Source organism: Lontra canadensis, unplaced genomic scaffold (genome assembly GCF_010015895.1).
Source record: "Lontra canadensis isolate GAN:19392208 unplaced genomic scaffold, GSC_riverotter_1.0 scaffold103, whole genome shotgun sequence".
Lineage (NCBI taxonomy): Eukaryota > Metazoa > Chordata > Mammalia > Carnivora > Mustelidae > Lontra > Lontra canadensis.
In genome coordinates, this window is record NW_022631097.1 from 1,100,934 (window position 1) to 1,115,712 (window position 14,779).

Sequence of the window (14,779 nt, forward strand, 5' to 3'; positions counted from 1 at the left end):
TTTTACATCTATTGTGATATGTTCATTTGCTTTTAGGTATTTTTATTAACAGTTATTTTCAAATAAAAAATTTATTCACAGTACCTTGTATACAAATAGGCATTTACCTAGGATATAAAAGGCCCTCTCTTGTGCCTACCTGAAATATACTAAAAGCCCTTTACTTTGTAAAAATTTCCAAATTCATATTCCTTAATCCAGATGAATACTACATAAAAATGTGGATAATAAATGTATACAATTAATAGTTATAACTGTAGTACAGGAATTAATATTGACATACTACTGTTATATGATTAATCTGTATGCTTTATTCACATTTTAAAACATTAATGTCCCTTATAGCAAATGAAAAAAAAAAATTACTCCTTGTTTAGGATCCAGTCCTGGATTATAGGCCATTATTTCTTTAAAAATGTTTGTCTCCCCGTCCCCTTCTTCTGAGACCCCAATTCCAGATATATTAGATTTCCTGCTTTTGTCCCATGGTCCCTGTGACTCTATTATTTATTGGGTGGTTTTTTTTTTTTTTTTTTGTCTTTTAATTTTGTTCATTTTGGAGAGTGCTGTTGTATCTTTAATTTTACTAACCTTCTCTCATACACCGTTAGTCCCATATGGTATATTTTATGTCTCAGATCTTGTATTTCCCATCTCTAGAAGTTCTTTCTGGGTCTTTTTTATATCTTCTATTCCTTGCCTCATTATGTTCGTGTTTTCCTCAACGGCTTTCTTGAATACATCAGCATATTTATCATAGCTCTTTTAACATTTTTGCCTACTCTTTTCTTAGCTGTCATTTCTAGATCTTGTTTCCACAGCTTGATTTTTAAAAATTTCTATATAATGAGTTATATTATGTTTTGTGGAATGTTTAAAAGCCATTGTTTTTATCTTTTGCGTAGTTTTCTGATTTTTAAAAGTGGGAGGTTAAATCTAGTCTCTGTACTCCACCATGGTTGAGGTTGGAAGTCCTGTCTGCTTTAATCTGAAATAGTTCCTAGTCTTTGTCTTTAATGACTTTAACATTTTTAAATACTACAGGACATTTAGTAGCGTGCCCCTTAATTTTAAGTACATCAACTTTTATCTCTTGAGTACCTTCCCATGTGCTTCACTCATTTGGTCAAAATGTAGTAAAAGAGACGTATTACATACAATGTAAAAGAATAAATTAGGGAGAAGTTTTCTTTAAAATCATGTGATGATTAATTTTGATATTCATATGGAATTGGGTAAAATTTATATATAAGGTACCATTTTTCAATGAAGACTGAAAATGAGCCAATTTGCCATAAATTCCCCATTGTATTTACCTTTACCTCACCAATATCTTAACTTTAATTAGTTATACCTTACTCTTTTTCACTGAATTTGTAAGTGGGTTTATTTTCTCCCATGTCTGCATGGAGAATATAATAATTGTGATTTTGTTACAATTAATTTCATTTTTTAAAAACTCAGTGTATATTTATAGGATGGATGAAATTTAAATATTTTGATTGTTTACACATGTAACAGAAAACATGGCATGAACAGATACTTCTTTTTTTTGTTTTTTACTAATGTTCTTTCATTAAATGGGTCCTTTTATTTTTGAAGAAGTGGTGGCTGTGAAAGTGGCTGTGTTAAAATATTTTCAATATTAATGATTCTATCTTTCTGATAGTACTTTCTCATTCTCTTCAGATAAAAGTATTTGTCAGTGTGGACCAGTTGCTTAGCTCCTTGTTTACTTGACCCAATTCAACTGGTCTACTTTTTATTGGTACGTCTTAAAACTTACTAATTACTTAACCATTCTGCCAATAAAATTATTGTCAACTTGAAGGATGTTTCTAATAAGTTAAAAAATAAAAACCTAATCCAGGATTAGGTTAGATGGTTGGACTTCATTTATATTGATAAAAGAATTCTTGATGGGTGCTGCTACATGCAGGTCTTGTACAAACATCTACAGAGAGTTGATTGCTTTTTTCTCTTTGTGATCTAATGGCAAGTGTCCTGATATTTTAGTATTCCTAATTTGTACTGTGGTGCCAGATTTTAAAAATTCTTTTTTCTTTTATTGTTATATTGTTGTATTTTTTTTTTTTAACTCTTTTCCCATTATAAAAGTTTGAATTATTGTAAGCAGAAAAACAGCATTCTCTCCTCTGCTGTCTTTGTAACACTGGGAAAGTTATAATTAGACTTCATAGGTTTGCAGTTACTCTTTTCTGTTCCTTGTTACCATTCTTTGATTGTTGATCAGTATTTCTTTCTGCAGTCTCTGAGAGATTGAAGAATGGGTTGATTTCCACTTTGAAAAGTAAAATTTAGGACTTCCTGATGTGGTATTTAAGTAAATGAGGAATAGGCAGATTGCTTGTTTTTTATGGTATCATAAAAAATACTTTTTTATGGTACCAGTTAGGTTTTTTAGTTACTCCTCTATTTGTTGTAGGCTGAGAAAAATTTTTTTTTTCTTTTTTTGATGTTGATGGTAGTGATTTGGTTTTGGTTATTTTACCTTTAATTTATTACCTTTATTTTCTGAAATCCTGTGGCGCTCATGAAATTTGTCCATGCAGTTTACTCATTTTATTTTTGGCCTGATTATCATCTTCCCTGACATTTATTAGTCATCCATCCATGGAACATTTTGAGGCCTTTAATATCATATTGTACTAGATGCTGTTGGGTATGACGATGAATAAAATAATCTCAACATCATGTGGAAAGATGGACACAGTTTTGCAATATGACATTTGGTATTTGATTTAGTAGCTTTTGATAATGGTACAACCACTCAGAAGAGAGATCAAATACAAGTTGCACTTCTAAAGACTTGATTTCCTTTATGTTTGATTTCTAATTGTGACTATCATGTTTTTAATACAAATACACCAGTTCATCTGCTGTATTTGTATTTTTGTAAGACTGTATATTTCAGCAATATTGCTTTTGTCTAGTAATTTTCAAAGTGTACCTCCTTTGATCTTATTATTATATATTTTACCTTGTTTCTTTGAATTATGTATTGGCAACTATTTACTCTTGCCAGAGTATTGACTATTCTTACCTGTTGACTAGTGATTAGCTTTAGTTACTAACCCAAAATCCTTTTAAGTGACATTTTTTTAGTTTAAAAAAATTTACAAGTGGTGTATTATTGTGGTTCAATGAGATTGTAAATGTACTATACATAGGTGGTTAATTGGTTTTAAGAGAAATTCTAAAAGTTGAGACAACAGCACAGCTCAATGGAAAAAATATTTAACATCAATTTTTTCCTCTGAAGGACTGTAGTCATTTGATTATTAAGTAAGGCTTATACTTGTAGGTCCATTTAATTTATTCTGTCAGATGAAAAAGAAGTGTGTCATGATGAACAGAAAACATGGGCCTTTGTTTTTCAGTTTATACTTTACCTATAGTTGGGGGATTCTCTTAAACTAATTAATAGAGGAAAACCCCAATTTTTTTAAGGAGACTTAGCTGAGATCATTACATTTGTTTGAATCTGATTTAGCTGCATTGTAGTTAACAGTTTGCATCCAAATGAAGATTTCTGACCCACTAAACCTGAATAGAGATTAACAGAATTGTTTTGCAGAGAGAAAAGGTGTACTGAAAATGAAAAATATAATTTTTCTAATTAAATTATAGTTTTCATAATTATCTTTTTATGTTTCAAATTTTAGAAATATGGAAAACTGACCACTTGTACTGGTTGCCGAACACAGTGCAGGTTTTTTGATATGACTCAGTGTATAGGTCCTAATGGATATATGGAGCCATATTGTTCAACTGCTTGCATGAACAGTCACAAGACAAAATATGCAAAATCACAAAGTAAGTTTCAGGTATTTGGAAAGTTAAAAAACCTTCATAACATGACTAATTTCTTAACTACTCTTTCCCCTTAACTTTGTTTTTATACTTGTTTTTAACTACGTAAACAATTTTATCACATTAAACTTTCTTACTGCAGACTTCTTCTAGTAGTTTTAACCATTCCATATTTCTTTGATTTTCTTTAAGTTATTGGTGAAGTTCTGTCCTTGTCTCCATTCTTAGCTAATGTTTTCCTTCCCAAGATCTAAAATTGAGATTGTTTCTTGTATCCATGTTTGTTTTAGAGACATGAAGTCAGACTCTTCATAATACTTTTTAAGAGGCAAATAATCTTGGAAATTAATAAAAGAATAGTTTACGGAAGCTTCTGTTAAAAATTATTCTCAGGTCAATTAAAATTTTGTTCTAGACTTTTAATCACTTTATAAAGAAATCAGATGTGTACCTTTCCTCTCCTAGGTTTGGGAATTATTTGCCATTTTTGTAAGCGAAACTCTTTACCTCAGTATCAAGCCACAATGCCTGATGGGAAACTATATAACTTCTGCAATTCCAGTTGTGTGGCTAAATTTCAGGTTTGTTATTTATTTTGGATAACTTTCACTCCCAATAAAAAACACATAGAAAATAAACAGTGTAATATGCTTTATCTCTTTTAAATGTGCTAACTTGTATGTAGTTTCTTAAAGGTCAAATTGCAGGGTAGAGATTATAGAGTCATAGTAGTAGACATAGCTGCAGCAGTTTACCACTTAGCATGGATAATCTAATTGGCTTTTTAATTGTTTATGTTAGAAACTTGGAGGAAAATAAATTTTAGTATAATTAAGCTCAGTCCCTGATGTGTTCTTAGTTGATGGTTTCAATAACGTGACTTTTGGGCGCCTGGGTGGCTCAGTGGGTTAAGCCTCTGCCTTTGGCTCAAGTCATGATGTCAGGGTCCTGTGATCGAGTCCCGCATCGGGCTCTCTGCTCAGCAGGGAGCCTTCTTCCCCCGTCTTCTCTCTGCCTGCCTTTCTGCCTACTTGTGATCTCTGTCAAATAAATAAATAAAATCTTTAAAAAAAAATAATGTGACTTTTAAGGGGAATTCTGTTTTATGATAGTTGAAGGACATGGGTTTATTTAGCCTGGAAGTGATGAGCATAAATGTTTTCTTCATATATTAGAAATATACCATGTAAAATGGGGATCGGACTTGTTATAGTGGACCCTAATTTAATAGAAGATCAGTTTAGGGAGACATTTTTCATTTTTGTAAATGTAAAGAACTTTCTGACATAGTTCTTCAAAGTTGGATTATGGAAAATCTCAGAAGGCAGTATTAATGGGAAGTGTTCAAATGTAAACTCACTGTCTACTTGTAAGGAATAATTGAAAAGGGAATTTAGCATTAGTTAAGTGGTACAAGTGGGTAGGTTTACCTTGCTGTAGGTGAATATTTTGAGGTACTCTGTTTCAAACCGGTACAGAAAGCGATGCTTCATGATAATCTTCCAGCAGTTCTACAATGCTGCAGACACTGTGTTCTGTGTTACTTAAATTGAAAATGCAGTTAAGTATGTTAGAGTAGTTAAAACCATTACTAGCATTTAAATTGAGGTGGTTTTTTAATTCAGCCGGGTGAATGTTGTTTTTATTAATAAGTTATATTCTTGACTGAGTTTAGGTAATAAGCCATTTTCAAGACTAAACTTTTATTTTGGAAGTTGGGATCATGGCCCTTGAATACATCCTTAGAGTGGTAAATACTTCTGACTTGTTGGCTTTTCTTAAACCAGAAGTTAAGGAGTAAGGATTAATTAGATGAGAGAGCAAGTGTCTTTGGCATGCTGCTTCTCAGATTTCAACTTTATTTTTGATGTTGGTAAACTGAAATGTTAATAGAAAACGTTTTAACTACTTTTTTAAATTTAACTAAAACTTGTATTACCCATGATTTGAAGAAACAATCTGTATATTTTAAAGAAACACTTAATATACACTCTTACTTCTGGGGAATGTATCCAGATAAGTGTTGGCAGCCTTATCACTGTAACTCTGCATAAAAATGATACAAAGAATAGAAAAGCAGCATTTTTTCCCTTTCTCTTTATCTTAAAGTGCACCATAGATTTTGAACTTTATGTTTTCATTAGATGATGTTCCCATTTCAAAATAAGGTAATAGGATAGTAGTCAATGGACTTAAACTGTTTTGTTTTTTTAAACATCAAGGGCACAGTTGCTGCTTTTTTTTTTTTTTAAGATTTTATTTATTTATTTGACAGAGATCACAAGTAGGCAGAGGCAGGCAGAGAGAGAGGGGGAAGCAGGCTCCCTGCTGAGCAGAGAGCCCGATATGGGGCTTGATCCCAGGACCCTGAGACCATGACCTGAGCCACCCAGGGCGCCCCACAGTTGCTGGTTTTTATCTAAAAAGTTTATTCACCTAATAGTTATTATCTTAAATCTGCATATTTTCTTTAACAGATTTTAATTTTGTTACATGATGTATGCAGAAATTTTAAAAAATGATGTTTTTTTTTGTATAAAGATTTTTTTTCCAGTCTTCATTGCCACCCTGAAAAAATTTTTAACTTTCATACATTCAGAAAATTATATGTAATGTTTAATATATATTAGAGAATGATAATTAAATATCAGTATACTCACCACTCAGGTTAGAAATTAGAACAAAACGTTTTTTTAAACAATAAATTTATTTTAGAGAGAGAGCACGCCAGGCAGGGAAGCTGGGGGTGCATGGATGTGTGTGCATATGTGTGGCGGGGGGGCATGGGCAAGAGGGATAGGGAAAGAGAGACTCTCAAGCCGACTCCCTGCTGAGGCAGAGTGCTGTGGGAGGCTCAATCCCACAACTCTTTTTTGAGATCATGGCCTGAGCAGAACCCAACTGACTGAGCCACCCAGGTGCCCTTAGAACAAAACTTTTTAAGTCCATATATGCTTATATCTTTTCCTATTCTGTAAATTGTTTTAACTTTTTAAAATGTAATAAAGCTAAGATTATTGGTACCCATTCCAGTCTGTAAATTTTTTTTCTGCTAACTTTATAAAATACCAGTTTTAAAAAGTATAGGCTGTTTTCACTGATGGACTTGGAATTAAAATGATAGCAATATTGCACATGGGACAAATTACTATTTAAAATAGCTATTGTAGAGAACTAGGAGCCAGGTTTTTAAAAAAATATTTAGATACTAGTTCAGAAGCCAGGTAACCTTAACAATTATTTGCTTAAGTTTTTTTAAAGATAAAAAAAATCATATTTGAACTGTATGATTTTTTTTCCTTTTTCATGTTATTTAAAAGTAAGTAGAAGTAATCCTGAATAAAAAAATGAATTTTAATTTTGTAAAACTTAGTGTACTAGTAATTTTTAAAGACAAAATTCAGAAATACAACTTTATGTGTTAAGGAAATATTTAAGCAAGAAACATACTATTTTCTAGATCTAATATTTAACAGTAGTTACAAATAAAAATTCTAAAATCTTTATCTGTATGTTTTGTTCTTTGTTTTAGGCTCTAAGTATGCAGTCGTCTTCAAATGGTCAGTTTGTAGCTCCAAGTGATATACAGTTGAAATGCAACTATTGCAAAAATTCCTTTTGTTCAAAGCCAGAAATCCTGGAATGGGAGGCAAGTCCTGTTTTGTTACGTATGTTATCTTGCTTAAATGAGAGTCTAGTAAAATAATAATGGTGTTTCCATTTGAAGACCTATTTCTTAGTGGATAAGGATTAGTTCTTCAGATTCTGTGATGATTAAATTATTTACTTTTGTGGGAAGAGCATCAACAAAGGATCTGTTTATTGAAGTCATATTCTCTTTTCATTTTATTTGTAATAGTGTATAGGATGTTCCTTTGTTTAGCTACTTACTTGGAGCTTCTGTTTGTACTGTCTTTTTCCATTTTACCCCCATCCTTATAAATATTATCTGAACTATAATATTTTGTGTTGTCTGCTTCCTGTACAAATTAGAATTTTTTTAGTCATTTACAGTGTTGTCATTTAACATTTTATAATTGTTTTAAGAATTCTAATATAAATTTATTTTATTTTCCCTTTCTCATCACTCTTGCCTTCATCAGTATATTAATTTACTTTGCCATATATTTTTGTCATCAGCAACACCTGATCATTATTTTTTGTTTAAATAAGGGAGCAGTGTTGGATGATTGCATGGACGGATGGATGGATGGACAGATAGGTGGACCTGCTGAACATTGCTTTCTTGGCCATTCTTTCTTTTCACCTTTTTTGAGGGTGTGGAATATCTAATAAAATGGTTTACAAGACATAGTACTAATAGTAGATTGCTCTTGAACTAAAACTTGTTAGTGGCTATTGGTAAGTCACTCAGTAGCTGAGTCCTAGAAGAAAGATGATAACCAGAACCTGACTAATGATTTCTAAAGTACTTTGGAAATCTGAAATTTCATTATTTTTACACTTTGGTGCCTAGAAAATTTAGTTTGCTATTTTGTTTGGTGCTTTCTCAAGAGTATTTAAACCAATTATTCTCGGAGACCTGTTGGCACCAAGCGATGATTTTTAGTGACTAACTCCCTCCTTAAATCATAGCAGGAAAAATGTTGAAGGCTTAGTAAGAATAAAGAAATGGTAGAGAATGAGGAGAGAAATCCACAACCAGGTATAGAGAATAAAGTTACATAGGAAATAAAGATCCTGCCTAGGTTAAATTTTTATAATACTAGATAAAATTGAGTTCCTTTCTACCCTTTGCACGTTAGTGCTACCTGGCTTTTGTAGTCTTGGTGTTGCTTTTATTTACATGGAGGTTAAGTGTTGGAAGGAGTTAAGAAACACTGTCTATCAAACTGAATGAGAGTAGAGCGTGTCACTTAGGCAATTGAGAATTCTGGGGCCTCTTTCTTCTCATTCCATGGTTAGTAGTTGTGTTTTCTTTGCTGCTGTTTTTCCTCTTGTAAGTTATATGTCCAAGATGGGGCAGTTTTCCATTGATTGCCTTATTACTTGAGTTGCTTCCTAGACTTTCACCTTCCTTGTGTTGGTCTTCGGCTATCTTTGCCACATGTTGGATAGATGGATTAGACCCAGTCTGTGTCCTCCGTAGTAACAGAGGGGAAAAGGTGCTCTCCTGGGAATTACAGCTGTTTGTGTTTGGCTGGTTTCTGAAAAGTAGCTCTATTGTAGGTTTGGGGCCAGGAGAAATGACTGAATAATCCTAACCTGGCTCCATTCAAGGGAACCAACTCAGTCTAAAGTTTAGCAGCACACTTTATGATGGTCCCAAATTGAATACTTTATCCATAATAAGTCTGTTACTATTAGCGGCATTAGGAATGTGATTGAGTCTCCTTGACTATACTCAACAAAGAATATTTCTTTTTGAGTGAAACTGATGTTAATGTCATATTTCTCATCTTTTTGTAGTTTACCCATGTTGTATCTTCCACTGTTTTTTTCTCAAGTCTCCAGTTCCCTTAGCAACACCAGACAGCCATCTTGTTCTAGTGATACTTTTATAATTTCACGGAGTAATTTTGGGGTAGTTAATGGTATTGAATTTTGTGGATTTTTTTCTAAATATAGCAGTGAATTAGTTAAATTAGCTGTTTATGGCTTATAGAAAATGTATCCCCAAGGACTATCAATCACATTAACTAGGTAAATGATTTAACTTTGTTTCTGTAAAAGTGGCTTGTGTATTTCTTAAATTTGTTCTTGAGGTGGTTGTCATATACTTACCAAGGTTCCCATTGTGCATTTAGAACAAAGTGCATCAGTTCTGCAGCAAAAGTTGTTCAGATGACTATAAGAAGTTGCATTGCATAGTTACATATTGCGAATACTGTCAAGAGGAGAAGACTCTTCATGAAACAGTAAATTTCTCTGGCGTTAAGAGACCTTTCTGTAGTGAAGGCAAGTGTATATACAGTGTTGTTCATAATTTTTATTAATATTTAATGTTAATTTTTTGCCAAAATATTTTCAAAATATATAACTACATATGTCCAGAGTAGCTGTACAATTTTAGTGTAGCCAAACAAAAAATAAAATTGAATTTGATTTTTTTTTCCTGACGTGTTTTGTTATTTTAATTTGTAAACCTCTGGGCCTCACGGTGTTTTATCTCTAAAAATTTAATAATCTTTTTTCCCATTAAAAAGAATGTTTGAAAATAAAAGTATTATGTCATTTCTAAGCATAGAGATTGTTATCTGAAAGTTGATTTTCCAAGTGGATTAGAATTATTTTCCACTGGGTTCATTTCCTTGCCCAGCTCTGTGCCTCGCCTACAAAGGTTTTCAGTATACCAGAAAGAAAATCACAAGTGTGGCATTACTACAATGGGAAAATAGTTTTAGATTTTTAATTTGGGATGCCACGCAAACACTGGCTCTTGTTATTGTATATTCAAGAATTCTTTACATCTTTTCATCTACACTTTTGCTGCTCTGGTACTAGGCAGCTGATTATAGAAATGAACACCTGTTCTTATTATAATTCTCCAGAGATAGGTACCAGGATTTTAACTATGGGTTTGGGGCTCTTTGTTGTGATTACTTTTCCCCAACTGTCACATTCTTGGTCTAAGCTGACTTTCAGTTTCTATTTCTTTGGCCCTAGGCACTGAACTCTTCCAGCTTTTTTTTATCCCACTATCCTCATCTGTTGTTTTCCTGTTAGTTTCCCTCCCACCCGCCCACTCCCCATTCACTTTTTATATGGATTTCTGCTGCTGGTTAGGGGCAAGAAAAAGGTTGAAAAATCCTAAATGCTGGCAATATTGAATGACCGAAAACTCAAGATTATCAGTCCATTCAGTTAATGCCTTTGTCTAATACATTATATACATTTCACATATAAGGTTATGTATATGAGATAGGGTACTGCTTATAAAACAAGGCATTCCTGTTTTTATAGGTTTAATTGAGTACATTTCACCTGATGCGAAAGATAACTATGTTTCCTGTTAAGGTCATAGCTATGATGAAAAGTGACATAGTGTTTCATTGAAAAGATTGATTCTCAGTTAATTTAACTCAACACCTGAATTTTTATGCAGTGAGAATCTTTGTGATTCATAAGACTGAAAATATTGGTGTTGATGGCTGACACACCTATCCATGATCTTGCACCATTTAGATTATATGGATTTTACTAAAATGAATAGACAAGTAGCAGTAAATAGAGAATTGACACATAAAAGTATAATTTTCATTTGGAAGGAGTTACATCTTGAGGCAATAAAAGCTTAAAAAGGATGTATGTCTTTTTCCTGTTTAGTAATATATTTTGTATTTTCTCTAACTGTTCCTGGTTCTCTCCTGGAACTTGGCAGAAATAATAAAACATGTAACACCTAGTACTACTATCAAAATCTAATTAGAAAGAAAAAGCTTTAATAAAGGTAAAAGGTAAAATATGAAAAAGGTTTTTAAATACATTTCATGATAACAGAAAAGTCAGAGGACAGTATTTAAATAATTGCCAAAAAAGTGATAGAAAACAGTTACAATTTGAGTTCACAGATAGGAAAGGTTATTTAAAACTAGGTTCAGTAGAGTTTGCAGAGGAGGTATAATTTGAACTCCTTATTAATGAGTGGGTAGGATTGCAGTAGATATGAGTGCAAGGTCATTCTTATGTGGCACAGCATGAGTAAAAAGTATGGAAGCTTATATAATTCATAGAGATAGTGTAGAGATTAAGGTTGATATGTAAAAACACTTAATGCATTCATTATAGTAGATAAAATAAATATTTTATTAAAAGAATAACAAAACATTTTCTCTGAACAAGTCAATAAACCCAATAAACAAGTTTTACTTCCCTGAAGATCCATGTAGGACAGAGAAAGATAAGGCTAGAAAATTTGGATAAAATGCCTACTTATTTGAGAACATCTTCAAGTTTTACTTAGTGCTTCTCAACAGTCTACATTGTTTCATTTCTCTAATCTTTATTTGTGGTGTGTTTACTGTGTGATACTTTGGCAAGATTATATTTAAATAGAGCAAACAAAATAGTTATGAGATGTTACTAGATTTGAAAGTCTTAGAACATTATTTGAACACACATGAGATCTAATAAAATATTCCATGTTGTGTTCCAGTATTTACAGTTTGCTGATTATAGTAGATTTCAGTTTTGATCAGAAAAAGAGAACTTTATATGTGAACTTAGAGACACTTCATAAAGCTAATGATTAATTTGACTTTTATAAGCTGTTTCTCACTTCATAGATAGTTTTTGATATTTTTTTGTTTTAATATTAAAACCTTATATTTTTCAGGCTGCAAACTATTGTATAAACAGGATTTTGCACGACGTTTAGGATTGAGATGTGTTACTTGCAACTATTGCTCTCAACTCTGTAAGAAGGGAGCAACTAAAGAACTTGATGGTGTTGTGAGAGATTTCTGTAGTGAAGACTGCTGTAAGAAATTTCAGGATTGGTATTACAAGGCGAGTAACTAAAATTTTTTATTATAGCAACTGCTTTATCCAGTCTTTAATAAAATATAGTTAACTATCATTATAAATATGGTAACTTATTTATTTTTAAAATGTACATATATTAAGCCCTGTCCAGATTATAGAATTTATTAAAATTTTTGTCATTTCAGAAGTTTTTCTGTACAACTTGAAGTAGTCTTTTTACTTGTTTTATAACTTAGCTGTTACCCCAAACTGGATATATCTTTATTTTCAGCAATATAGTTTAACAAAATGGATTATTTTTCTAAAATTTATGTATTTATTTCACCAAATAAAAATAGACCACTTTATCAGTGTTGAACATTAGCAGGTAATTGTTTTAGACACTCGGGATGTGTTTTAAAAAACTGTGTTCTTAGGGCGCCTGGGTGGCTTAGTGGGTTAAAGCCTCTGCCTTCGGCTCAGGTCATGATCTCAGGGTCCTGGGATCGAGCCCCAATTGGGCTCTCTGCTCAGCGGGGAGCCTGCTTCCTCCTCTCTCTCTCTTTCTGCCTGCCTTTCTGCCTACTTGTGATCTCTCTCTCTGTCAAATAAATAAATAAAATCTTAAAAAAAAACCGTTCTTTTTTATCTTTATAATTATGGATCTTTGGAGAGTTTCAAATTGAAAAGACTTTATGGATAGAGACCAAAAATATTTAATTTGAAAATAAATAAGTGTGTCTGTTTATGTTTCTTATTATAATCTACTTTTAGAAAAGATAAATCACTGTTTTGTCCATTGCATTGGTTTTTGTTTTGTTTTGTTTTTTAAGAAAAATTAGTGTAAATTTGGGCTTTGGTCAGATATTACCCAAGAAAAAGTTATTAGTTCATATGCCCATAACATGGAAAACCATTTTAATGTTAAAACTTCATTATGCTTGTACTTCTAAAGCATGTGTAGATGACATCATCCTAACTTTAAAACTGAAATATTGTTAAAATGAAACAAAAGGGTAATAAAATGGTTGAAATATGTAGAATATTACTTAGTTCACTTAATGAAAGTGATTAGTATTGATATTATTTAGGAGAATTATGAGAATTCTTGGGGTAGTTCTTGAATGTCTACAGTTCCACATAATCAAGTAACATTTTTTAAATTAAAGGAAGATGCTTTCCAAGTTGAAGGAGGTTGTAGAGGCTAAGAGTTTTGGTGCAGTTCTAAAATTACTTCATTATTTTACTGTTGATTCTGACTAATTTGTCTTTACCATTAGGGGTGCCTGGGTGGCTCATTTGGTTAAGCATCCAGCTCTTTATTTCAGCTCAGGTGAGGATCTCAGTGTCATGAGGCTCCAAGCTCAGCAACTGGAGTCAGCTTGAGATTCTTTCTATCTCCTTCTGCCCCTCCCTGCTCCCCTGCTCAAGCTCTCTGTCTCTAAAATAAATTTAAAAAGTTTAAAAAAAAATCTTAAAATTGAGGTTCATATTTTAGAAACACACAGGACAAACATACTAACACCCTCTAACATGCATTTGTTTTTATTAGTCTAATCCAACCTTTTGTTCTATTGAAGAGAGTGACAATTTCGGGAAATCATTCAAAATGTACTTGAATAGCTTTAAAAGCTCAGTTTTGTTTAACACATACACTCTCCCCTGTTGGGGAGGTTTTATTTTTGAACATTTTTTTTTAATTTTTTTTTATTTTATAGTTTGAGAGTCAAAAATGGTTAACCATATGATAAGTATGACTTTCTTGTCATTTTATTGTACAGATTTATGCCTCATTATGTAATTGTGAATCCAAACCTTTAATATTTTAAAAACCTTTTTGGACGATTTTGTTTTTTCCACAGAACATTGAATGTACTTCTCTTTCTTTGAATGAATTCTTGTTTTCTTTTATATTACTTAAAATAGAGAGGTCTTTTGGGTTTTTTTGTTTGTTTATTCTTTTTTGGGGAAGCACAGAAGTGTTCTTTGGCAAAAGACCACATTATTGTAGATGTTGCCATTTTGTTCCATTTTGCTGTTTTTTTGTAAAGGATACTGGTGTCTAATGTTTTTATTTATGCAGTGTTTCAGTGATGAAATTTTGATGAGGCAGTGCATTTCAGAAATGTATACCAACATGTTACTTAAATAACCAGTTGTAATTATGTGTTGGTTTAAAGTCAATGTTTTGTACACTAAACACATTTTTATTATTATTCCTTATTTTAAACCCAACAAATGTTTGTATAATACTCACAATAGCATTATTACATACTATACTAACCTGAGGAGTAAAAGAGCCTTTTTATCATAATGGTAGGAACTTATAAAGCAAGTAATGATGATTTTTCTATGAGCAATAGGAATACCACCATTGGGATGAAGAGTTGACCCTTCTTATTCAGCATGGGCTTATCTGTGGTGGCAACCAACACGATTTATCATCAAGGAATAACTTTGTTCCGTGTGCTTTCTACTTGACTCAAATTGTATATTCTTTTCTTTCTTTCTTTCTTTTTTT

General features: G+C 32.2%; 1 protein-coding gene across 1 annotated transcript in view; it reads left to right on the top strand.

Moving 5' to 3' along the window:
• The window catches only part of ZMYM2 (zinc finger MYM-type containing 2), an 86,884-nt gene that overhangs the window by 22,841 nt on the left and 49,264 nt on the right, over positions 1 to 14,779 (top strand). Inside the window, 5 exon segments of the mRNA XM_032838272.1 lie at positions 3,687 to 3,837; positions 4,300 to 4,415; positions 7,367 to 7,483; positions 9,603 to 9,753; positions 12,131 to 12,303. Coding sequence (XP_032694163.1) covers positions 3,687 to 3,837; positions 4,300 to 4,415; positions 7,367 to 7,483; positions 9,603 to 9,753; positions 12,131 to 12,303 — 708 coding nt within the window.